Source organism: Xenopus laevis, chromosome 9_10L (assembly GCF_017654675.1).
Source record: "Xenopus laevis strain J_2021 chromosome 9_10L, Xenopus_laevis_v10.1, whole genome shotgun sequence".
In the NCBI taxonomy this organism is placed as follows: domain Eukaryota; kingdom Metazoa; phylum Chordata; class Amphibia; order Anura; family Pipidae; genus Xenopus; species Xenopus laevis.
The window spans coordinates 18,789,624-18,816,037 of record NC_054387.1 but is presented as its reverse complement, the minus strand read 5'-3'; the positions used below and the strand labels follow the sequence as shown (position 1 = coordinate 18,816,037).

The 26,414-nt window shown below is 43.3% G+C and overlaps 2 protein-coding genes and 1 long non-coding RNA gene across 3 annotated transcripts in view; 2 read left to right on the top strand and 1 right to left on the bottom strand.

Moving 5' to 3' along the window:
- Positions 1-26,414, top strand: part of LOC108701997 (traf2 and NCK-interacting protein kinase) — a 1,005,599-nt gene that overhangs the window by 333,435 nt on the left and 645,750 nt on the right. The gene's annotated exons all lie outside the window — the stretch shown is intronic.
- Positions 2,448-8,133, bottom strand: MGC52622 (Syntenin-1-like). The gene is made up of 9 exons (NM_001086235.1): positions 8,026-8,133; positions 7,418-7,478; positions 5,922-5,985; positions 5,452-5,552; positions 5,090-5,251; positions 4,818-4,993; positions 4,556-4,727; positions 3,771-3,862; positions 2,448-2,756 (listed from the first exon to the last, which is right to left on the bottom strand). The coding sequence occupies exons 2-9, from the start codon at positions 7,466-7,468 to the stop codon at positions 2,702-2,704; spliced, it is 873 nt and encodes a 290-aa protein (NP_001079704.1). The 5' UTR covers positions 7,469-7,478; positions 8,026-8,133; the 3' UTR covers positions 2,448-2,701.
- LOC108700959 lies at positions 18,788-24,826 on the top strand. The gene is made up of 3 exons (XR_005964260.1): positions 18,788-18,982; positions 21,487-21,577; positions 24,177-24,826. It is a non-coding gene; the product is annotated as an uncharacterized LOC108700959 (long non-coding RNA).

Genomic DNA, 26,414 nt, shown 5'->3' with positions numbered 1-26,414 from the left:
TCACCCAAATAAATGAGTTTTCTGGTATCTCAATGTGCAGTGTGTTGGTGAAAACACTTCCGTTACTCATGTTTCTGCTTAATTTTTGTAGAATACAGCAGTTAAACCTTGCTTTATGGCAACGATTCAGTAGCCACGATCAGGATCAGAACTGAAGTCTTACAGGGGCAGTTACCCTTTATATGAAAGGCTTGTTTCCAATTTGCACTGCTGCTATTGTTGCCACCTGTTCAGTAAAAATTATGCTTGATGCCAATGCTATTAATAGCCAATGCTATTAATAGGAAAAAATGGTAAGAATATAGGAAGGCTAGTATTTTTTTTCCAGAAAAGGTGGCAACCCTAACTGCCGCCCAGAGAAGCCTTTGCCTGAGATGGCTACAAGAGGAGGAGTAAACAAAACCAGTAAACTGAAATGTGCGAAAGAGAATCCATTAGTACTCTGTGTAGTCACAACCACAGCTCTGGGGAATACATTGCTGCTTTGTAGGGTATCTGCATCACAGAAACCAAAAGGGGATTGTTATTTGGCTGAATAATTCCCAGCATCCTCTGGGCACCTTAAGCCTGAAACCTAGAGCGGTAATCCCTAGTTTTAGCGAACAGCCAATGATTCCCATGGGGCAGTGCCGTACATCTGGCGGTCTGCAACCCCCCCCCCTTGTGTGGCCCCCCACATAAGTCTGCCTGCTGTGTCTGCTTACCATGTGTAAGATTTAATCACTACAGAGATGAACTGCCCCTACATTGTTTACACCTCAAATTTAGACAATAAGATCCTGCATTGTTCACACATATAATCTTCCCTGCACCCAGACTGAAACTGTCCACATTGTTTACCTGTTCACAACTTTTACACGATGCTGATGGGGCACTAACATTGTGTCACTGTATGTAGTACATCTTAGTGTGGCCCTGATAGGTTTCCCTGTCTCCTGCTCTGTTCTGCCTTCCCTATGCTCCCTGTATGTGCCCTACTCTGCTTGTCCTATGCTCCTAGTGTGCCTTATTTTTTCTGCCCTATGCTCCCTGTGTGTTATACTCTGTCTGCCCTATGCTCCCTGTGTGTGCCATACTCTGCCTTAGTGTGCCCTACTCTGTCTGCCCTATTCTCCTTGGGTGTGCCATACTCTGCCTGCATGTGCCATACTCTGCCTTTCATATACTGTATATGCTCCCTGTGGGGGCCCTGCTCTGCCTGTGGAACATGTCTGGTATGGGTTTGTTCTGGGTGGATTTGTTAGCATTTCAAAATTATTTTTAGGGGCCCCCTAAGGTGCTTAATCATGTGCTGGGGGTGTTGTGCTGTGCTTTCCACAGGGGAGGATAAGGCATATGGATTTAAGTGTTGACCACTTTTTCACATATGAGTGATAAGTGATATCCCTGCATTGAGCACCAACCATTTGGTTTTTTGGTGTGCTACATGTGGACATGGTTTTGTGTAAACATGCGTGTGGTTTAAAGTGGGTGTGGATTAAAAATAGGGGCACTGGCTTTCATTATTGGCCCTCCACCATGTAGGCCAGAAAAATTCCAGCCTTCCGTACCATATAAGTTGGACAGTACTGCCATAGGGATGCAGGAGAACAATGCCACCCTCTGTTCTTAACTGGAAGAGAAGAGGGCTGGTGTGTGAAGTGGAAGAAGTGATCCCCAGAAGCTGTGATTGCCTAAAGGCACTCTTCTTCACACTGGTGATCGGTTCCATTGAGCCTATTGCTAATCCCAGCAGAGCTCGCGCTGCACAGAGTGGAGCCAGATTGTCAACATTACTAGGTCCTTGGGGGCTGGGCAGGTACCTGCACAACTTGCCTACACTAAAGGGACCTAATGGCTAAAGGATCGTCATGTGGGCTCAGGGGTGGGAGCAGGTGCAGGTTGCATTTCTGTAAAACTTGACTTTATTATGCTAAATAGTTAGGCTGAAAATAAAAATACGGCGTTAAATTTCATCCTTTATGCCCCCCCAACATTAAAACCTTCACTTTAATGTCCAATTTCTACCTGAATTCTGAGTACCATGAGCCCCTGTTGCATATATATGCCCCTTTGATAAGTGTGAGGTCATTCTCTGTCCCCAAATCAGTAATACCTTTAAATTCACATGCTCCATACTACATACTCGACCAGCCAATGAAAAACTACAAGGGACAGACAGAAAGTGAGCCTGTTCAGCTTGAAAGATAGGCTTTACATGGTGCGTATGGATGACAGACCAATGGACTGTATAGGATGCAGTTTGTACCCCTACAGACTGAGAGCATCTTCATTACTGTCGGTGTTCTTCCTTCCCCTCACCCTTGATTGGAGTGTTCCCGTTGATGTGTGTTTGGCACAGGACGGCTGCCCAGCTCTCCCTATAGAGACAGCTATTCCAGTAGGGGGTACTGTACTATGGGGATCCAAGGGCAAGAATACCAATCAGCACACTGGAGCCTGCTCTATAAATTCCATAAATGTTCCTTTAATGTCACAATAATATACAGTACATTATATACAAACACACAATTCCTAATAAGAAAACGTAGGCACCTTTTGCTGAGCATTTTGAATCAGGGCCTGCAATTTCATACCAAGCTTCTTCTTGGAATGAAGTAGTAGTAGGGAGAGACTTATTCTTAGAAAGTGCAGAATCGGCATATCTGGGGGAGACCTGTTCTCTTTCAGCCCATATTTTACACAGATTTATTTGGGGAGCTCAAACTTCAGGAACAGAGTGGTCCATTGAGTTTTTCAGGAGCCCAGAGGATAATCTGCAGAAGAGGAACAAAATATGTGTAAATATTTGTATCCATGTTAACCCAAATTTCCCTGCACCGTTGGCTCTTCCTTACCCATAATGCACCTGTACTCAACATTTCCTCTACTTCTCCCCTGCACCTTTGACTCTTCTATAATATTCTTTATAATCTAGTGTAGTGATGTGTGGGCTGACCCAAAGCCCGCAAGTTGGTGCAGACTAAACTATGCCCCGCTTCCGCCAGACGTGCTCCTTTTTATATATTTATGTTTTTCTCAACCCACACATCACTAATCTAGAGCCCCCTGCAGCTCATTCTTAGCTAGTTACCTTGCCATATCATTGGGATTTGCTGCCAAGCCTGCTCTCTGCTGAAGTTACTTCCCATTACTCACTGTCTCCTTGACTTTCTCTATGCATTCATAATCTTTCGAAATGCCTCAATGCTAAATGAACCCGGCAAACCTCACTCCTTCTGCCCCATTACCAGCCTAATTGGATTCAACAGTTTAGAGAGGAAGTTCACCTTTCAAACTATTTTTTCATTTCAGTTGGTATTAGACACCAGAAAGACTCTTTTCAGTTGATTTCTATTTGTTTTTATTTTCTAAAATGTAAGTTTCATTTTTAAACAGGCAGAAGAGCTCAGCCCCTGTCCCCTGCGGGTAAACCCATGGGTATCAGGCCGGTCCACACATCGCTAACACAACTAATGTATCAAATTAGAGCAGTTGCAAAGAGTCTGCGACACACTCCCAGAGCTGCTCTAGGGAGACGCAAGAAGGGGAAAATGAAACTTTAAACTTAAATATTGGAAAGAAAGTAATTGAAAAAAAGTCTTTATATCAGAAAACTGAACAGAAAACATTGCTCTTTCACTATCCCTTTTTACCCCATGGCACCATTCCCAGCCTTCCCTACACAGCATGAGGCAACCCAATGGCTTCCATATTATTGATTATTCCCTGTGGGTGTGGGTATTACACAAGTACTAACTGGGAGTCAGTTTGGGAAGAATTTTTCTTACCTCTTCACCATGTGCTCATAGATTTTATTGGGAATCACTGTCACTGTTACGGTACGTCCACATGATGCCAAAATGTCTCCAACCTGATGATCCTGTTGGCCAAACCAAGCAGCGGTAAGTACATGAGTGAATGGGACTAATACATTTGCTATATGTTTGGGTAGGAACCTCCTTCTACCCTTGGCACTTTGTATACAAGAGTGAGACCCTCACACTACTCCTGACACTCACACGAGTATGAGACTCTTAACTACTACCAGCACTCTCTACACATGGGTAAGGCTCAATAAATCCCATAAATGTTCCTTTAATGTCACAATAATATACAGTACTCGCACTACTTCTGGCATTCTCCTCACATGCTTGAGACCCTCACACTACTCTTGGCAGTCTCTACACATGGGTGACCCTTTCAGACCACTCCTGGCACTCTCTACACATGGGTGACGATCTCAGACTACTCCTGGCACTCTCTACACGTGGATGAGTCTCTCACACTACTTTTGGCACTCTCTTCACATGGGTGAGACCCTCACACTACTCCTGGCACTCTCAACACATGAGTGACACCCTCACAATACTCCTGGATCTCTATAAACATGGGTGAGACTCTTACACTACACCCAGCAGTCTATATACGAATGACACCCTTAGACTATTTTTGACGCTGTATATAAATTGGTGGGATCCTCACACTACTCCTGATACTCAATACACATAGGTCAAACCCTCACTCAGCTCCAAACACTCTATAAACATGGTGGTTTGAACTACATTTGCCTTACCTTGAGTCCAATGACATTTTGCCCGTTGACCTCACAAAGGTAATGATTGGTGAGCAGACCATTCCTGGCAGCAGATCCATCTTTTACTAGTGATGTAATCAGGCCTTTCTTGTAAATGAATCCAACATGTCCAGTACTGTCTTTCTGCAGGGTGATTGTCCGTTGGAATGGGCTATAAAGAGACAATATGGGGTCATACACAATTATAAAATCCCCTGGGTACAAATATATGAAGTTGGTATTTGGGGGGGGTGTGACTCACCGGTCCCGCACTATCAGACTAATTCTGTCCTGTGATGCTTTTTTCAATGCTTTGTGTGCACGGTCCGTGCTCCATCCGGCACAGCTATCCCCATCAATTTGTAGAACTTGATCTCCAAACCGCAAACCAACCAATGAGGCTGGAGAATTGGCTTGAACCAGTTGCAAAAATATTCCCTGAGGAAGAGGCGAAAAGGGGATTAAGATGAAATCTAGGAAATATGGTAGCTAGTCTTCCCCAAATCAGATTTAGTTATTTCTCAGAATCCTTACCTTGTCTACAGCCCGTAGCCTCAGTCCCACTTTCCCATGCTGGTCCTTGCACAAAATCACCTCCCGGACCCCATTTTTAATCTCTGCACGTCTCAGTCCAATGTCGTTTCCTGTCACTGGTGCTACCAAGCCCCCACTCAGGGCCTGTGGAACTGCAATCTCCTGTTAGGAAGAGGCACACATATCACAATAATGAGAGGCAGAACCTATCATCACAACATTTGAGTGGGAGGGGGCACCCTGATTTCCAGGGGCACTGTGCTCATTTATTGGATACTAAATTGCACACAGGGAACCCCAATATCCACTCCTTATAACTTGTTTTTGGCACCAAATGTAAACCAATGAAGAACTGTACTTACACTGCCCCCTGTTGGTACCAGGGACATATTCAGCTGGATCTCCTCATCAGTCAGTGACAGACCCATGTAATTTGAGAGTTCAGACAGGTTGGGGTACAGACCTGTAGAAAGAAAGAGGAAGGGATGACTGACTTGTGATATATACCCACTTGTGTCCATGTGCCTGTAATATGTATGTGTGGTTCTTGCCAAATGAACCTATTATGTGCCACAAATGAAACGCCCAAAACTAGGGTCTGCATCTGTATCTAGGCTGGAAATCAAAGTTCCTCCAGCAGGGGGTGCTGTGCCCTGTAGTGACCATATGGCAGCAGTTGTCAGACTTTTTTTAGTCCAAGTTTCCCTTGGAGATCCAGACTTAGATCAAGCCCACCTTGGCTCATAACAAGGCCATATGCAACAAGGTGTCCTGTTATAATGGATAAATACTTGTGACTGAGTAGTGATTGGATGGACTGTCTTTGACCCACCTGGGTTGCTCTGCGGTACCGACGGCATTATTGCTGCAGGTTGTGCCATTTGGGTGGACTGAGCCTAAAATCAAAGGGAGAAAGTATGAGAATGCAAGAAACTGTAAAGAGCCCATAGGAATCCCCTACTGTTGTATTTGGGGAACAATTTATAGGGATGCACCGAATTCAGGATTCGGCCTTTTTGAGCAGGATTCAGCCGAATCCTTCTGCCTGGCTGAAACGAATCCTAATTTGCATATGCAAATTAGGGTCTGGGAGGGAAATTGCATGACTTTTTGTCACAAAACAAGGAAGTAAAAACAGTTTTCAACTTTCCATCCCTAATTTGCATATGCAAATTAGGATTCAGATTCAGTTCGGTATTCGGCCGAATCTTTTTCGAAGGATTGGGGGGTTCCATAATGAAACTAAGAGTTTTGCTCTCTAGTCAATCCTATGTAGGTCACAGCTCATAATTCCCATACACTATAATGGCACTGACTGCCAGGGGTTGCGTTGCTGCTGCTTTGCCTTAGAAGACTCTTGATTAAAGTGTCCGATGTGCCACGTTATCTTAATCACACTAAACACATCCGAAGCTTAAGCGGGTGATGCCAAAGTGCTGGTGATAAATGCCCATTAGGAAGATATGACTAATGGAGTTCTGGAGTAACTTACACGGCAGGTTCAGCAGTTGTTATTCTGAGAGATGACTCAGCACATAAAATAAACAGGTGATCATTACTATCTCACGTGAAGTGCTACTATTCAGAAAGGGGAAGGAGACACTGAGAGACCAGGCAACAGAAAATGGAGTGGGAAATAGTAAAAGGGGAAAAGGATATACAGAAAAAAAGCCCAAGGCGACAGTTGGTAGAGAGTAGGAGAGGAGATGAGAAATATAAAAGGGGAGAGAAGACAGAAAAGGTAAGGGTATGAGAGACCGAAGGAGAGGTAAGGGATTAGGGAGTAGAGAGACAAATTAGGAGAAGAAATAATAAAAAAGGAAGGATAGTAAAGACCAAACAGTTGAAAAGCCAGAGAAGAAAAGAGGAGAATATGATACAAGATAGAGAAAGGAAAGAGTATTGGGAAGGACACAAGAGGTGCTATCATAAATTAAGGAAAAAGAAACGGCCTGGTGGAGATTGGTTAGTAGGATCTGTTTCTAAAGGTGCCACACACAGACTGAGAAGAGAGAATCCAAGGGGACATACATGGCATGGCTGTTTTATTTTTGCTATGGCCCTTCTTAATTTTCTCAGCTGCCCAACATGCACTGCCCATCATGAGCTGCCCAACAAAACTCATCAGCAGATGACATTTTCAAAACTTGCCCAATCCTTAACTAACCAATATACATAGTATATGGATATTGGTAGGTATCACCCTGGCACCATGAACACACTTTATCTGAGTGTTTAAGGTTTCCAGCTGGACCTTCACCACCCCAGTCTGCCCAGTCAGACTGGGGTGGCAGATAAATACAAATGGATACAAAGAGATTGACTCACCTGCATGACTCTGTCCACCTTCAGATCCTCCAGAGATGGATAGATAGACATGGTGTAAGACCTGTGGGGAAAGGAGAATCTCTTATATTAGGGGGTTAATGGCTGAGCTGTATGGCAGAAGAGACCCTTACAGTAGGTGGATCAAGGCTGAGTTGTAAGGCAGGAGAACCCCCTCCAGTCAATATTTAAGAGGCAGGTACAAGGTAGGGGTGAGTACATGAGAATCAGTTATGGGTCAAGGGGAACATCAAAGGATCAGTATATTACAGACAGACATGGAGGAGTAGGAGCAGTAGCATACATTGAATTCACTGGGGTACAAAATCTTCAGGATTGTCCAGTACGCACCCCATACACTCACAGACAAGTCAGCTGTAGATTGGGGGGTCTGCTCTGTGGTAGTAACGCCACTGGGTAACGCCACATTTTAGTTTCTGTTTTTCACAAACACATAGAGGGCATTTGGGGGGCAATATATGACTTTATAGTAATAGGGCAGTATAACGAAGGCAGTATAGGGGGGGCACAACTTCAAGCCAGTATATCGCAGGCAGGAATGGGGGTGGGGACATAAGCAGGAGCAGAGGGGGGGGAAGCAGACGTCTCACCTGTGCAGCAGTTTTCAGTGGATCTGGGGCAGTTGCACCACAGTCTCTGCTTTTATCTGTTCCCAGGGAGGGGCAATGACGCCACTGGGCTCACAAGACTATGAGCTCACATATAGGAAGAGAACCAGTAGAACAGGTCTGGTGTAATAACTTATAGATATACACATACAAATCCAGGGACTGTGCTAAGTATCGCCGAAACACTGCCCTGTGTGAGTGCTCCTTATGTACCCTGTACCCACTGGTACCGGCATGTAGGAGATTTTAGGAGAATCAGGTCTAAAGGTTAAATAGGGAAGCAGGTTGTTATTTGCTTGTTGATATATGTATCTGTGTTATTCATCTGTATAATAGAAATAGGCATCCTGTCCCAGTCACATACATTCTGCCCAATACTTTATGGTACCATGTAATTGGGTGTCCTCCTTGTTTCCCTGAGATCAACTTCCTTATTAACACTGTATTCTAATGATCCCCCCATTTCAGAAAAACGTATTATTTGTCTTAGCTTTTAGAATAGGTGTGGCTTCTTCCATTATTTCCTACTAAGGTTTATGATGTTCAATAGCTGTCACATGCACGGGATATTAATAGACTTATCAGTGGCCGCACCCACAGTGGAAAGATTGATCCATGATCGAAAGTCACACTCACATGTCGCATTGAACCCAAGTGCCCTGTAGTACTGGGTAACACACTAGGGTTCATTTATCAACCCTGGGCAAGTTTGCCCATGGGCAGTTACCTATAGCAACCAATCGGTGATTAGCTTTTTAAAGCCAGCTGCAAGTAGAACAATGCATGCAGCAATTTGATTGGTTGCCATGGGTTACTGCCCATGGGCAAATTTGCCCAGTGTTGATAAATGACCCCAATATTGATACACCATCAGTTGTAACACAGTGGGGCTGTATGGGGGACTGTAAAAGAGGAACCTGCCCCCACTCACAGCTTCATGCCATTAGCTTGATGAGGAAGGAACTTATCATGTACAGTCATATGGGTGAATCAGTAATTGCCCCTTCCCAGCAAATAAAAGCAACTAAATTCCTCATGTGGGAGTTACACAGGGTTTACTGTAGCTGAGGCCACACTGTGGAATGTACTTCCATGCAGAACTGCCCAGGGTTACTGACAGGTGCTGGTTTCTGAGAGCCGTGGTTCCTTCAGTAGCAGCAGTACCCAACCCTGTGGCAGCAATAAGGCCCAAGTGCCCCACCATGTGTGACTGCCCATTCTGTTTATTAACCCTTTGAAAGACTTGCAGGGCTTTATGAAGAAGTGACTCCATGTACCTATAACATAGCAGGGACCCATTTTGCACTCTACCTTGGGGCCCACAGAGGAGCCATGTCCCTATTAACCCCTCTTTTACCAACTTGCTTCTATTTTATTTTTACAACGTGTTTATTATTATTCATAAACAAGTCAATACTGGAGCAGTTCATAAACAAAATTCCAAAAATTGAATGTAAAAGCACAAAGATACAACAGCATATGATGCGTTTCAAGAACAAACCAAAAGCAATAAAGATCTAACAAAAGATCATAAAAGTTAAACGGAACAAAATAAAATTACATTTAAAATTACAATAAAAATGTCATTAGAACAAATAAAAATTAATAAACACATGAAAGAAATAAAATTAAAGAAAAAACAATAAAGACAATAAAGCACTTAGAACATTGTGTGGAAAATAGTTTTCCAGGAAATATTTTATTTAATCAGAAGATCTTATGAATCCCAATTTAGTTAGCAATTCTTTCTTGGGTTTATAAAATAAATCTAAATATCTGGACCATAAACAATAAAAAGAATAAGAAGACTATTCTTTCTCAAAATTATATCTAAAAGCTTCTTGCAAGCATAACTTACTTAGCAAAAAAAAAGAAGTAGGGACTTCCTTCTGTATCCAATAGAGAGATATAAGTTTCCTCATAGCATCACCTTCAATTAAATCTAATAAAGCAAAGGTGGGATATAATTTGATTTCCTTCTCTAATCTAAGAGAGAGTAATCTTTCCAATATTTTCCATAATTGAGAGATTAAAGGGCAGGACCAAAGACCAAAAATAATGAAACATGTCCACGTTCTCAGCCTCACCTTTTGGGCAATAAGAGCTATTTTTAAGATTAGTTATCCAACTTGCATCTAAATGATTAAATATAAAATGAGACAGCTGGCACTAAATACCCCCTTAATTTGGCTGATTATAGGTATCAGTTATTAAATAGGATGGGATGTCAAAAAGAGGAATAGGGATACAGCAGTCTATAAATATTATTGCATTCAGAACTTCCCCTTACCTCCTAGCTCAGTTAGCACTCTTAGGGGTTAAAGCTCAGAAGTCAGTTGTGGGGGTGTGAGATCAGAGCTTAAAGGATGAGGAAAGGTTAACAAACTGGACAAAACCAGTGAGTTAAAATATTAAGCTCCTGCCCCAAGCTGGTGCACCTGCTCAGTAGGAAGCTCATTGGCACTAGCTTCCACTACCCAAATAAAGAGACATGTATTTACAAGATATTTACAAGAATAGTCTGTTACTTTTGTTTTTGGGTAATATTTTTAATATTTGGGACTGAACAGAGAATGAAATAAAAGCTTAAAAAGAGCAATCCATTGTATCCAGTGTGTATTAATCCATTATTTAAATGTTAAGGTCATCAGTTGCCTAGGGCAGGGGCGTAGCTACAGAGGAAGCAGACCCTGCGGCTGCAGGGGGGTCAAGGAGTTATTTGGGGCCCTATTAGGCCCTGATTTCAATATATTCATATTATATGGTAAAACAGGACACACTCTGGATAATTGGGAAGGCCCTAAAATGAATTTGCTGTGGGGCCTAATAACCTCTAGTTACACCACTGGCCCAGGGGCCAGTTGAACCTTACGGTGAGCCCCTCTAGACTAGATAAACAACATTCTTCTGCAGTTTTCATACACCCAATACTGTGAAAGGGATCCCTAAAGGGCAATTCCTATATATTAGGATAATCTTATCTGATGACTTGAAATATTGGGAAGCATCAAATCAAATTAATTGATAAGTCTGATGACCAGAAACCACCAGGAATGAATGACGTTTAATTAAAGTCATGTGATGAATTAACAAGAGAATCTGCAAAAGCCAAGAAGATGGAAAAGACTCCATTTGTCACTTAAAATGCCTCCCTCAGCAACAAAACTAAAACAAGAGCACTTTTCTATATTGAGATAGGATTACACATTCCCATGTTCCATGATTGGAGTGGCTGCATCAGATACACACTAACATTATAAGACAAATTTAGTGCCCCCCACCATTCAATTGTTCTTTTGGTCCAATAATGGGAGTGGGGGGGCTTTAGTGCCTGGGGCAACACATTAAGGGAAAATACCTTTTATTTTTGTTCCCTGGCAAAAGTTGGAGCAGAGATGAAAAAAAAGATCAGTTGTACTTTGTGTCAAATATGGAGAGTGGAAGGCTGTTGGCATTAGATATTGATTCCAATTCTCAAGGAAAATGTTGTTTTTTTAATATGTAACATAATAAGTTGGGTTGAAAAAAGACACACGTCCATCAAGTTCAACATTTTAACCTGCCTAACTTCTAGTTGATCCAGAGCAAGGCAAAAAAATCCATCTGAAGCCTCTCCAATTTGCCTCAGAGGGGGAAAAAATTCCTTCCTGAAATGGCAATCGGACTAGTCCCTGGATCAACTTGTACTATGAGCTATCTCCCATAACCCTGTATTTTCTCACTTGCTAAAAAGCCCTCCAACCCCTTCTTAAAGCTATCTAATGTATCAGCCTGTACCACTGATTCAGGGAGAGAATTCCACATCTTCACAGTTCTCACTGTAAAAAAAAAACCCTTTCCGAATATTTAGGTGGAACCTGTTTTATTCTAATCAGAATGGGTGACCTTGTGTCAGCTGGAAAGACCTACTGGTAAATAAAGCATTAGAGAGATTATTATATGATCCCCTTATATATTTATACATAGTTATCATATCACCCCTTAAGCGTCTCTTCTCCAGTGTGAACATCCCCAATTTGGACAGTCTTTCCTCATACCTAAGATTTTCCATAACTTTTACCAGCTTAGTTGCCCTTCTCTGTACCCTCTCTAATTCAATAATGTCCTGTCTGAGCACTGGAGACCAATACTGTATGGTATATAAAAAAACCCTATATCACCAGAGAAGTTACAAGAGGAACTTCTGTCAGTTGCAGCCATGGACAGAGTAAGGCTGGCAGCCAAGACCAGCATTGACACAATAGCGGGCAGACAAGCTCTATGGCTACGTCATTGGTCAGGAGACACAGCATCCATGACCAAATTACTTAACCTTAGATTTACAGATGATACACTGTTGGGACCTGACTTAAAGCAAATTATAACGGAGGTTACGGGAGGTAAGAGCACCTTCTTACCATCAGGCAAGAAACCCAGGTCAGAGTTTACAGATCATTCAATAAACAATGGAGCTCCCAGGGGTACCCCTTTCGTCCTTCACAATCCAGTGGAGATACCAAGAAGGGCAGACCGGCCTGGTCCAATCAATCTATACAAAACAGAAAACTAGGCCCCTCAAAGACCACTTTGGCCTGACTCTCACAGAACGCGCTCAAGAGAGGTAGGGTGTCACCTACAAGAGTTCTTCCAAGTTTGGCAAACTCACATACAGGACAATTGAGTACTCTCCATCATCAAAGAAGGGTACATAATCCCATTTGACAACCTATACCCCCGCATGTTCAGACGCTCGTCCACTGCAAAAAACCTAACAAAAAGACGAGCTCTCTTAGCTCAACAATGTCATTACACCAGTTCCCACTCAGGATTTTACTAAAACCTTTTCCTGGTAGTAAAAAAGGAGCAGAACCAAAGAGATACGCAGAGCTGTGTCACGACACTCATTCACAAGTGGATCATGAACCACAAAAAGAGCCAACTCACACCAACACAACACATCCAATTCTTAGGAATGTGGTTTGATTCATCCCTCCAGAAAATATATCTCACAATAGAGAATATTCAATTACGCACATAGCGCAAATAGTTTGACACCAGACCACAATATCAGCGGAACTGGGAACTGTGTCTCCAACTACTTGGCTACATTGTAGCAGCCTTACCATTTGGCAGGTTCCATATGAGAGTTTTCCAAAACCTTTTCCTCAGCCATTGGAACAAGAACCTCGCCAACCTTACCCAGCAAATTCAGGTCACCATACAGGTCAAGAGGTCAATGCAATTCTGGACCCTACCTCACGATCTAGCCCAGGGCAAGACATGGGCATTACCCCAGTGGACAGTAGTCACCACGGACTCCAGCCTGACAGGTCACTGGAGGAGTTGCAGCTTCCTATAAACATACTGGAGATCAGAGCAATTGGAATGCAATACTACATTGGTCACAGGAATTGACACATCAACCCCTCAGAATTCAATCCGACAACGCCACAGCAGTGGCCAACATAAACAAGGGGGTACATGCAGCAACAGGGCAATGCAGGAGGTAGCCCAGATACTCAACTGGGCAGAGTCACATGTCCCGGCCATATCAGCAGTCTTCATACTAAACTGGGAAGCGGATTATTTCAGCCGGCAACAGATAGATCAGGGAGAGTGGGCACTTCATCACAAAGTAATCGAAGAGATTGTAACCAGATGGGGGAGTCCAGACATAGACATGTTGGCATCCAAACACAATTTCAAGGTTCCTACATACTGTGCCAGGTCATAAGATCCAGGGGCAGCATAGGACCTTCAACTAGGTATACGATTTTCCACTGCTCGCCATTATACCAAGGAAAATATGAAAGATCGTGCAGGAGGGGACAACAACAATTCTAATTGCTTCACTGTGTTGACTACCTCTCTGATCAGACTTGCTACCAATCAGGCACGACAACTTTTCACTCCTACATTTAACGGCCTGGCTATCGAATCCGAATTGTGGCTCTCAAAAGGGTTCTCGGAAAGGGCCATTGCCATTCTGAGACGAGAAAAACCATCCAAACAAAAGATCTACCATAGGACATGGAAGACATGGTGCGATTCCCTGGCGGCAAGCGCAAATTTAAACAGTGGTGGAGTTCCTCATGCAGGGTTTCCACTTGGGACTTTCATTAGCCACTCTCAAAGGACAAATTTCAGTGCTATTCTTACTACTCCAACATCAGTGGGTGACAGAACCAGATCTGATACGATTTTTGCAAGGGGTAGGAAAGGTTAGACCACCCCCATGGGACCTTACTACAGTATTGACTGCTCTACAGGGGCCTCCCTTTGAGCCTCTAGCTTCCTGTGCATTTAAGTTCCTTACCTGGAAAATTACTTTTCTGTAAGCGATTACATCAGCAAAACATGTCTTCGACATGGCCGCCTTATCCTACAAGGAACCCTGGGTTATACTGCACCAGGATAGAGCAGTTTTCAGAACGATACCATCATTCACACCCAGGGTGGTTTAGGCTTTTCACATAAATGAGGAGATTAATCTAACATCCCTGTGTCCAAGCCCGTCTAAAGCCCTCCACAAACTAGACGTAGTCAAGGCAATTAGATACTATCTAGACAGATCTAAGGCCTATAGGAAGGCGGATGCCTTTCTAGTAACTTACGGTGTTAATTTAGGGTCACACCTGCATCCAAACAGATTGCCAGATGGCTTGTAGAGACAATAAACTGTGCTTATGACCCTAGTAAGAAACCAAGACCATTTAAAGTCAGAGCTCATTCCACCAGAGCAGTAAGCACATCTTGGGCTCTGCATAATTTAGCTACCCCAGAGCAAATTTGTAAAGCAGCTACTGGGGCCTCACTCTCTACTTTTCCAAAGTTTTACAGACTACGTCTTTCATTCTACTCCAGCAGCTTTCGGTAGAAATGTCCTGCAAGCTGCAGTGAGCCATGAATTATATATTCTGACACCCAGTGTGACGAAATGTGTGATGACGTCAGCGTGCAAAGGCGCACAATGGCGCGAAATTCAAAGGGTATTTAAAGGGGCTTCATTCAGGTTTGCATTGCCCGTTATAGGAGTTTGTTCCTGGTGCTATCTGAGCTTTTGCTAAATCTGTTTTGAACCTGTTTGATTCCTGTTGTGACCCCTGCCTGGCTTTTGACTATTCTGACCTCTGGATCCTGATCCTTGCCTAAATACCGACTACCTCTTCTGCTTAACCCCTCTGATTGACTTCCTGGTTTGACCCTTGTCTGATTACGTTTATTCTCTGCCTGCCCAACCCGGTCTGATCTGACTACTCTATTGCGTCTAACGTCTTGTACCACTACCTTCTGCCCAAAGACTTTACCTACAGTTGTGCCCCTTCGCTTGTTTAGAACTTTCGCCTTGCACCTTTCTGTTTTAAGACCTGGCGGCATCTGAGCAGCTGAGGCAAATTATACCTCAGCTTCTTTCCTCAATCTTTTGCTACTGGCGAGGAAAAAGTGAGGTTGTAATGACCCTATTACAGGGTGATCCCCAAATTTGGGCCCTTAGATTACCCCCCACTGATCCTGCCCGCTTTTCCCTAGAAACCTTCTTTCACACGATGGCGATACTTTATGATGACCCGGATCGCGCATCATCTGCCGATTCCGCAATTCGTAAATTACGCCAGGGAAAACGGGATGCGGATGTGTATTGCACTGAATTCCGCTGATGGGCAGTAGAAACTGGGTGGAAGAGACATGGCTCTTCGTAGCCAGTTCCGGATAGGGCTCTCAGATTCTGTCGAACACAACCTAGTTAATTATCCATTATCTTCTGACTTGGATCTCATGTCTCTTGCCATCCAAGTAGATAGAAGACAGAGGGAGAGAAGGGGTGAGAAGGGTACTTCTTTCATTCTGGTGTTACCAAACCTCCAAATCCCTCTGTACCATTACCTCAGGAAAACCCATGCAACTGGGCATATCCCATCTAACTCCTGATGAAAAGGTTCGCAGGCAATCTTTGGGTCTATGAATTTATTGTGGGGAAAAAGGTCATTTTCTAAATGAATGTCCTAAGAGGCCGGAAAACTTCCAAGCCTAAATGGAAAAGGGGAGCTCCATTTGAGTAAAGAAGTTTCCTCTCCCCACTTTTCCTCTAGGATTATGTTACCAGTTATGTTAACCTGGCCTATGGGCTCTGTTAAGGTTTCCGCTTTTTTGGATTCTGGGGAGGAGGGGAATTTTTTGGATGCTGCGTTCGCAGTAAAGTTTAATATTCCTTTAACCTCTCTAAATCCTCCTATGAGAATCTTAATGGTTGACAAAAAACCCCTGGGGTCAGGTTTGTGTTCGAACAACTTGCACTGTGAGAAATTAGCCTTTTTTATTATTGAGGGTGCTTCCTCTCCTCTGATATTGGGGTTACCTTGGCTACAAACACATAACCCACATATCAACTGGGTAACTGGGAAGGTTTTACAATGGGGTTTAAAATGTAAGGGTTCTTGCATTCCTCAGGTAATGTTGGTTGCGTCCCTCGAAGGTTTACCTGCGGCATATTTACTGATGTTTTTTCCAAGAAAGCCACAGAGACCTTACCCCCACATGGGCAGTATGACTGCCCAATTGACCTCATCCCTGGGTCTTCTCCCCCTCGAGGGAGAACTTATGTCCTCTAGTTCCCCTGCCGGTGCTGGATTATTTTTTGTCAGCAAGAAAGATGGTGGTCTTCGCCCTTGTATAGACTACAGGGGTCTTAACAAGATCACCATAAAAAATCGTTACCCACTTCCTCTGATTTCCGAATTATTTGACCAGGTTAAAAATGCCAAAATTTATTCCAAGATTGATGTTAGAGGTGCTTATAACCTCATTCGTATCAGGGAAGGGGATGAGTGTAAGACGGCCTTTAACACCAGGGACGGCCACTACGAATATTTAGGAATGCCGTTTGGTCTTTGTAACGCCCCCGCAGTGTTTCAGGAATTTGTCAATGACATCTTCCGGGACCTGCTGGGGTTATTCGTAGTGGTCTAGACCATATCCTGATCTTTTCTTCCAACTTGAGTGATCACCGTAAACACGTGCAGGAGGTGTTACTCGGGTTGAGGAAAAATAACCTCTACACCAAACTAGAGAAATGCACCTTTGAGGTTTCGTCTGTCCAGTTTTTGGGGTTCAACATCTCTAGTAAGGGTCTGGAAATGGATCCTGGGAAAGTTAAAGCGGTACTAGACTGGGCCCAGCCTCTTTCTTTGTGGGCAACCCAAAGGTTCTTAGGGTTCGCCAACTATTACCGCCAATTTATTAAAAATTTCTCCTTGATTGTGGCCCCTATCACTGAATTAACAAGAAAGGTGCAGATCCGAGTATGTGGCCCCCCAATGCTATTCAAGCCTTCAAAATCCTCAAAGAGGAGTTTGTGTCTGCCCCCATTCTTTGTCACCCTGACACCACACTTCCATTCATTGTTGAGGTTGATGCCTCAGAGGTTGGGGTGAGGGCAGTCCTTTCTCAAAGGCATCCAACAACCAACAAGATTCACCCTTGTGCCTTTTTTTTCTAAAACATTTTCGCCTGTCGAGGCTAATTATGATATTGGAAATAGAGAATTGTTGGCTGTTAAGTGGGCCTTTGAGGAATGGCGACATCTGTTGGAGGGGGCTAAGCATTTGATAACGGTCTTCACTGACCATAAAAATTTGTTGTATATTGAGTCTGCCAAGCGGCTGACTCCTAGGCAGGCCAGATGGGCTTTATTTTTCACCCAGTTTAATTTTTCCCTTACCTACAGGCCTGGCTCCAAAAACACCAAGGCAGATGCACTCTCAGTAGCGTCACTCCGTACGGCCGCATTTTCAGTGGCGCATGGGCTGCCGGGGGGCCCTGAGGGGGTGCGGGCCCTGGCCCACTCGCACCCCCTGCTCCCCCGGTAGTTCCGCCACTGTGCACTCTCTAGAAGTTTCGAATCCAATTCATCTGATTCTAGTGAGTGCATTCCTATCTTTCCTGGTGAGTTAATTGTGGCAGCTCTGGGATCAGATCTTGCCACCCTATTATCCTCAGTCCAGTCTTCTGCCCCTGTAGAAACTGGGAAATTATTTGTTCCCAAGAATTTGAGGGAACAGGTGTTGGGCGAAGCCCATAATTCCAAAATGGTGGGACATCCTGTCATCACTAAAACGGTGTCCCTCTTGTCTCGCAATGTATGGTGGCCTTCCTTTAAGCAGGATGTCAAAAGATTTGTTGATTCTTGCCCTGTTTGCCAAAGATCAAAATCCTCCAGGAATTTGTTGCAGAGTTTGCTAAGGCCACTACCTATCCCTGACAGACCCTGGTCCCATGGGCATATTTTCATTAAGGCTTGGGGAGGCTAAGCCTCCCCCAACATGCCTGACACATAATTTTAAAAAAAAAGTAAAAAAAAAAAACAAAAAACCAATAGCAACAAAACGTACAGCTATCGCTTGTCCTAGAAATTTGGTATTACCGAGTTATTGCTGTTTCCACTGGGGACGCTGTTAAATTTGCTTACACCCTCCTCGTAGGAACACTCGGTTTAGGCACTAAAGGACACTTGCAGAAGCTTAGTGCTAGTTCCGGAAGCCTCAAAGTGATTTATCGATTTGCACGAAGTTAATCTGCCGTTACCAGTACTTTGAGGTGGGAGCACAAAAGATACGGCAACTTTTGCACGCAGGACTCCTTGTGTATCAGCTGATACTAAAGACTAGCAGACAGGCCCGGACTGACAATCTGTCAGTTCGGGCAATTTCCCGAAGGGCCGCTCCATTTTTTTGTGAAATGGGCCTCTGCTTTATGGCGATTTGAGGTAGAGAGACTTTACAGCGTGCAGCCGTGCACGCTGTGATTCTCCTTCACAGACACAGCAAGCAGCTGCATGTTCCTTCCTCCTCCCTCCTCCCATCTCCTAAGATTAGTCAGGAAGTCAAAGTCCCTCTGATTGGCCAGCAGACGGGGTGGGAGGAGTCTGAGGGTTCCGTGCTGTTTCAGGAAGCTCCTAGGAGAGGTAGGGGTGTCTGTGTTTGTGTCTCTGTGTGTGTGTGTCTCTCTGTGTTTGTGTCTTTGTGTTTGGGTTCCCTGTGTTTGTGTTTCCCTGTGTTTGTGTGTGTCTCTGTGTGTGTTTCTTTCGGTGTGTGTCTGTGTTTATGTGTGTCTCTCTGTGTTTGTGTGTCTCTGTGTGTGTTTCCCTGTGTTTGTGTGTGTCTCTCTGTGTTTTTGTGTCTTTTTGTGTGTGTGTGTCTCTTTGTGTGTCTCTCTGTGTTTGTGTGTCTTTTTATGTGTGTGTTTGTGTGTGTCTCTGTGTGTGTTTCTTTGTGTGTGTGTTTGTGTGTGTGTCTCTCTGTGTTTGTGTGTCTTTTTATGTGTGTGTTTGTGTGTGTCTCTGTGTGTGTTTCTTTGTGTGTGTGTGTGTGTGTGTCTCTCTGTGTTTGTGTGTCTTTTTGTGTGTGTTGTGTCTCTGTGTGTGCATCTCTCTGTGTTTGTGTGTCTCTTTGTGTGTGTGTGTTTGTGTCTGTGTGTGTATGTTTACACGTGGGCTGCTTGGTTTGTTTTTTGCCCGGGCTGCTTTTTGCTCCCAGTCCGGCTCTGCTAGCAGACAGTCAGCAGCGTAGTACGTTGTTTTATAACAGTGAGTCCCATAAGGGTCAGTGCCCCTGTGCAGGAGTTGCTTGCCTTCAATAAATCCTTCATATTAAGGGCAGGCTCCTTTACATTCTATGACATAGCTATTGGGATTCTGTTTTTCTTTTTTTTACATAGCACTGTGGCTAAAAGAGAGGGAGGCTGTATGTGAAAATTATTGGAAGCCAAATTGACTCCTGTAAAGGGCACTAAGCCTGCAGCAAATATTCCTGCCTTTCTAATTTCCAGCGCTGCAATGAAACTGTGGAGCACAAAACCTATGCACAAGGTGTTTTGGCTTCTGCAAAAATTAACAGCAGTGCATGAACCTAGTTTTTACATGAGAACACCATATGTTCTTGTAAATTCAACAACAAATACCTTTCTTACACAATATCACACCTTTAAAGGACAAGGAAAGTTAAACTAAAGAAGTAGGTTGAAATGTTGTACATGATGTTTTGAGCTTCTGTACCAGCCCAAGGCAACCACAGCCTTTTAGCAGTAAAGATCTGTGTCTCCAAAGATGCCCCAGTAGCTCTCCATCTTCTTTTCTGCTGATTCACTGCACATGCTCTGTGCTGTCAGTCAGTTACTGAACTTAGGGACCCACTCACAATATACAGTACACATAGAATAGAAATGTCACAATATAAGACTAATAATAATAGCATCAGAATTTTATAATCAGCAAACCTGTAGCATCAGCTTATATTACAGGGGAAGCTAATTTTGTGCTGGATAATTAGTGACGAGCCCTAAGCTTAGCTTCTCAACAGCTGCTCAGACAGAGCCCACTGAGCATGTGAGTGTCACAGACACTTTCCAAGATGGTGACCCCCTGTGACAAGTTTGAAGTCCTGGATCATTGCTGCTATTGAGAAGCTGAAACTTTAGCCTCGTGCAATAGTTCAGTATATAAACCACAGCATTTTTAGCCCTATTCATTGTTAGGGTTTAGTTCTCCTTTAACTGCATGTGTAATATTACAGACAGTTTTACAGCAGTTTTCTCGCTAATTTGGCCATATTGTGAGTGTCATATATTGGCTCTTGAATGCTAATTTTTTTATGCAACTTTAGATTGTGCCGCTTTTAGCCTCCCCAAATAAAAATATCACCCTCTGCCTATGCCTGGTCCCATCTCTCAATGGATTTTATTGTTGATCTTCCTCCTTCTCAGGGGAAGACTGTAATTTGGGTGGAGGTGGACAGGTTCAGCAAAATGAGTCACTTCATTTCCCTTCCACACCTCCCTTCTGCCAAAACCTTGGCTGAGTTATTCATTTGCAATATCTTTAAGTTACATGGTTTTCCGGTCAATATTGTTTCTGATAGAGGGGTACAATTTGTTTAGTTTTGGAGAGCATTTTGCTCTTTGGTTGGAATTGAGTTATCTTTTTCTACCGCATATGACCCTTAAACTAAGGGGCGAACCGAAAGGGTTAATCAGTCCCTTGAACGATTTCTAAGGTTATGTGTCTGACAACCAGTCCTCATGGGCTGAACTATTACCCTGGGCAGAATTTGCTTACAATAATGCTACTCATTCTTCAACTGGTGAATCTCCATTTTTTTATTGTTAACGGTTTACATCCCAAAGCATTTTCTTTTTCTGGTTCTTTGTCCCCTGTAGCCTCTGTCAATTCTTCTATCAAACAGTTTGCAAAGATTTGGTCTGGGGTGCACGACTCTCTTTCTGCAGCTACTGCCGCTCAGAAACTCAGAAAATATTAAGTTAAATGTCCCTTCCCTCAAGTTGGGGCCCAGGTTTATTGGTCCATATCCCATCATTGAAATAATTAACCCCTCATCTGTTCGTATCAAACTCGCTGAAAATTTTAAAATTTCTAATTCTTTTCATGTTTTCCTCCTGAAACCTGCTATACAGGTACACCAACAATCCTTTCCTCCCCCAGTATTGGTTGAGGGTCAACCTGAATTCATTATCCAAGAGCTCCTCGATTCTCGCTTAGTGCGGGGTAAGTTACAATACCTTGTGAAATGGAAGGGCTACGGTCCTGAGAAAAACTCTTGGGTTCCTGTTGGTGATATTAGGGCTGGTCGTCTCAGGAAGCAATTTCATTCTAAGTTTCCTGAGAGACCTGGGGGTCCAGTGGCCCCCCTAGAGAGGGGGTAATGTGAGGAAAATGACTTACCCTGGTGGTCTAGTGGTGTGGCGGGGACGCCCGATGCGCCACTCTTCTTCCTGCGCTATTGCTATTACTGAACCTTAGGGCGCACGCGCCCACGTCTCGTCCCCTTTATGGACGTGGACGTGCGCAATGGCTCGAAATTCAAAGGGTATTTAAAGGGGCTTCATTCAGGTTTGCATTGCCCGTTATAGGAGTTTGTTCCTGGTGCTATCTGAGCTTTTGCTAAAATCTGTTTTGAACCTGTTTGATTCCTGTTGTGACCCCTGCCTGGCTTTCGACTATTCTGACCTCTGGATCCTGACCCTTGCCTGAATACCGACTACCTCTTCTGCTTAACCCCTCTGATTGACTTCCTGGTTTGACCCATGCCTGCCTGACTAAGTTTATTCTCTGCCTGCCCCGACCCTATCTGACTACTCTATTGCCTAACGTCTTGTACAACGACCTTCTGCCCAAAGACTTTACCTACAGTTGTGCCCCTTCGCTTGTTTAGAACCTTTCGCCTTGCACCTCTCATTTTAAGACCTGGTGGCATCTGAGTAGCTGAGGGCTCCTCCAGAGGCCAAAGGCGGCTGCTACAGGCAGAAGTACGAGCCGAGACCAGGGTGCTTGGCATTGGTTCTAGATTCGGGGTGCCAACCATTACACCCAGCCTTAGAAGAGGGGCACTTTAGGACGTTCCCATAGTGGTCTGCACTGACGCGAAGGGCAGTTCTAGAGAAAGGAGGATTTTTAACTTAACGGCAAATCCTTTTCTATATGGCCCAAACTGTCAGTGCAGGGGGCCCCACCATTATTAGTTCAGTTTAAGGGTAGGGACACACTGGGCGATTTGGGGAGTTTTAGTCGCCTGGCGACTAATCGCCGCGACTTTTCTCCCCGAATGCCTCCCCTCGCTCTGCGCCTGGCTAAAATGAAAAATCGCCTGCGCTAATCACACGCGGCGATTCGTTTTCCGAAATCGCCCGAAGTTGAAACTTCGGGCGACTTCGGAAAACGAATCGCCGCGTGTGATTAGCGCAGGCGATTTTTCATTTTAGCCAGGCGCAGAGCGAGGGGAGGCATTCGGGGAGAAAAGTCGCAGCGATTAGTCGCCAGGCGACTAAAACTCCCCAAATCGATCAGTGTGTCCCTACCCTAAAGTTATTGATGTTATGTTATAAATGTTATAGACATGTTGTTGCTCCTTGTCTACTCTCTACTACATTCCTCCTAACCAAGCGGATAGACACAAACTGAGGGGAACAGGAGGAGCAAGACCTTATATCAGGATGGTGGAGCCTGGAATCTTTTGTTTCTTCTGTCCTGCCTCCGTAGGTGGATACTTTACTTAACCTCATAGCGGTCTGCACTGACACTTCTGTCTAGAAAAGGATTTTTCAGTAAGTTAAAAATCCTTATTTCCTTACTCCAGTGTTGTCCTTAACTTTCTCTCCTGCTGGTTCTGCTGTTGAAGCATCAGTGATCACTTCTGAGCAGCATCTGCAGTGACAATGTGTATTTCTGTTCTGCATTGTGACATATACAAAAAAAGAGAAATTTACCCTGGAGCTGCTCATTACTGAAGCTCCTCCACTCTTTCTCCACCTCTCTCCCATGCTCAATCTGAAATAAACTCACTGCAGTTCATGATACATGGAGAACCAGAAATTAAACCTTTGTGTTCCCTACATTCTCCCCCAATAAATTCATTTCATCCTGACAAGGCTAGTAAAATACACACATAAGCAGAAGTTGCTCAACAGTGCAAGAAGACAACCTCTTGTCATCAAGGAATATGCCTTATGGTTTTAAAATCCTAGTATGTAGTTAATAAGGAAACCAGTAGAAAAGTAGTCAAACGAGCTTGCCTTGCATGGTGGTGAGCAAATACTCCAGATTTTTGAGGTTAGAGTAGATGAGAAGATGAGAATGGGATAAGCAATGCCACAATTCCACAAAGGCAATGCCACAATTCCACAAAGACTACATTTGCCAGGAGGTCTATCCGTAACATCATGGTTCCTTTCTGAAGAAGAGTTTCTTGCAAAAGAAGGTCACAGGATGAAGAAAATCTTGAATGCCAGATTTGTAAGACAAAACTGCCATTTCAGATGTGGCCCCAAAAAGCAAGAATGCTGACAAATGAAAAAGCTTAGAAGCACTAGTTAGATGGGCAATACTGTATGTGCAATAATTTTGGAAGAATTTCTTCATATGGATGGCCTGTTCTTCCTTGGTAGAAAAAAAAGATTATAGACTGATCAAGAAAATCAGTTGCGGTTTTTATTTACAGTTTTCAATAGAGAAATGAATCGTGTGGGCCTGTCTTTCCTCTGTTGTCTCCCTCCTATTATGTTCTTTTCATACCCTCATCTCAAGGTATATACTTATTGTTTGTATATGGCTCCCTGGGCACTGATACTGCTCCTCTCTTTTTCTATAGGCTGGAGGTGCAGCTTTCTGTAGCCTGGAAGAATTTATTCAGATTTGAATATGAAAGTATGATGTTTTTGTTTTTTGTTGGGTGATGAAAACAGGAGAAGTTTGCTCATTTGGGATGGTGGTGGGGGAAGGAAGGCCATATGGACAATTCAAGACTTTGCAAACTGGCCTTTTGGTGTGTTTGATAGAAAAGTTGCCAGTGGACAGAGGGATGGACTCTGCGGGCTGGAGGGTGTATGGGTGGGTTTGTGGGATTTTTGGTTATTTTTGTTTTGTTGTATGATTTGCAAACTGTTTATGAATTGATTGAATTGAATTGATTAATGTAAAGTGATCTTTTAAATAAAAAATTCCTATTATGTTCTTTTCCATCCTGACTCCTCCTCTCAAGTAAGTGGATCCACTGGACTGCCTTCTACTCCCAGGATCCTGCTTGTAAAAAGGCTCTTATGTTGCCATTGCAGTGTATTCCCTTTGTTCCACACAGGCCTTTGAATTACTCTGTATGTGAATTGCCTTGGGTAACACTGACTTTTATAATTGTAATTGTGCACACTGAAGGGAGAAATTTCTTTTCATTAACATTAACATTAACATGTATTTATAGGGCACCAACATATTTTGCAGCCAGTTTTTTTTTGAAGAGGTCCTCCTGTCAGTGCAGACGTTATGGGTTATGTCACCCTTCACCTCTGGAGGCAGGATAGAAGTTTCCTGGTCCCTCCGCTTGTATATATGGTCTGGCTCCACCTTCTCTCCTCAGTTCTTTTGTCCTGCCTTGGAGGTGAAGGACAGCTTCAGTTATTTTACTTATTTTAATTATTTTAATTCAACATATTATCCAAACACAATCATAAGCGATGCCACTCATTCCATAAAGGCTACTTTTTATTGCCAGGAGGTCTTTCCGTAATATCATGGTTCCTTTCTGAAGAAGAGTTTCTTGGAAAAGAAGGCCACAGGATGAAGAAAATCTCGAATGCCAGATCTGTAAGATAAAACTGCTCCAACAGCCATTTCAAATGTGTCCACAAAAAGCAAGAAGGCTGACCAATGAAAAAGCTTAGAAGCATTAGTTAGATGGGCAACACTGTATGTGCAATAATCTTGGAAGAATTTCTTCATATGGATGTCCTGGTCTTCCTTGGAAGAAAAAAAAGATTATAGACTGATCAAGAAAATCTCAGGGGCATTGCAAAACCCAAATGGCATTACAAGATATTTGTGTAATAGCCGTAGCGAGATGTTGCAGGGTTGGAATGAAGGATTTTTTTTACATCTATCATAACATTGACTTTGCTTGCTATATATAATTTTAATAGTATTTGCTTTTACATTAACTATCCGATTTCCCATGTTCCTCTGGTGCTGCCATATTTGTGCAGCAGTAGTCCGTTAGCATTAAAATCTCTGACTGGTTGAGAAAGGACAGTCAGGTTGGCAAAACAATCGGGTTTAGGAACTTTAAGTAACAATTACTTATAAAAGCAAACCTATCAGTGAATAACAATCAACATGACCTAAAGGTAACTTTTAATGTAGATTAATATTTTAAAGGGTCGTTTTTTTAGTGTCATTTTAACAACAAGGTGTCTGCCTTGAGATAAGGAATGTAGAGCTGCCTCGGCAGTAGAGTCCCTTCTAGGATCATTATTATGCTGTGCCATAACTTGAAATAGGTATTGGAATCATGAAGGAGAGTGCTCTGGTGCTTCATAAGGCGGGCCCATGTCTGGGTATCTGCCGATGGCAAGGAAATTATTACCCCATCCTTGATCTGTTCCAGAGTGAAAGTATGATGTGTAGAGAATTAACAATTATTACAAAAACTTGAAACGGACGTCTAGCCCCCGAGAATCATTGTGGAAGTACTTTGGGTGAGCAGAATGACCAACAGGAGCCATACAGGAACTGCAGCAGGATAAGTAGAAGCGTTAAAGGGGTTGTTCACCTTCGAGTTAACTTTTAATATGATGAAGAGAGCGTATTCCAAGACAATGTGCTATTGGTTTTCATATTTTTGTTTTGTTACAGTTTGCAATATCAGCAATCTGGTTACTAGGGTCCAAATTACCCTAGCAACCATGCATTGATTTGAATAAGCAATTGGGATAGGAATAGGAGGCGGACTGAATAAAAAGATGAGAAATAAAAAGTAGCAATTACAATAAATTCGTTGCCTTACAGAGCATTTGTTTTTTAGACAGGTTTAATGACTCCCATTTGAATGCTGGAAAAT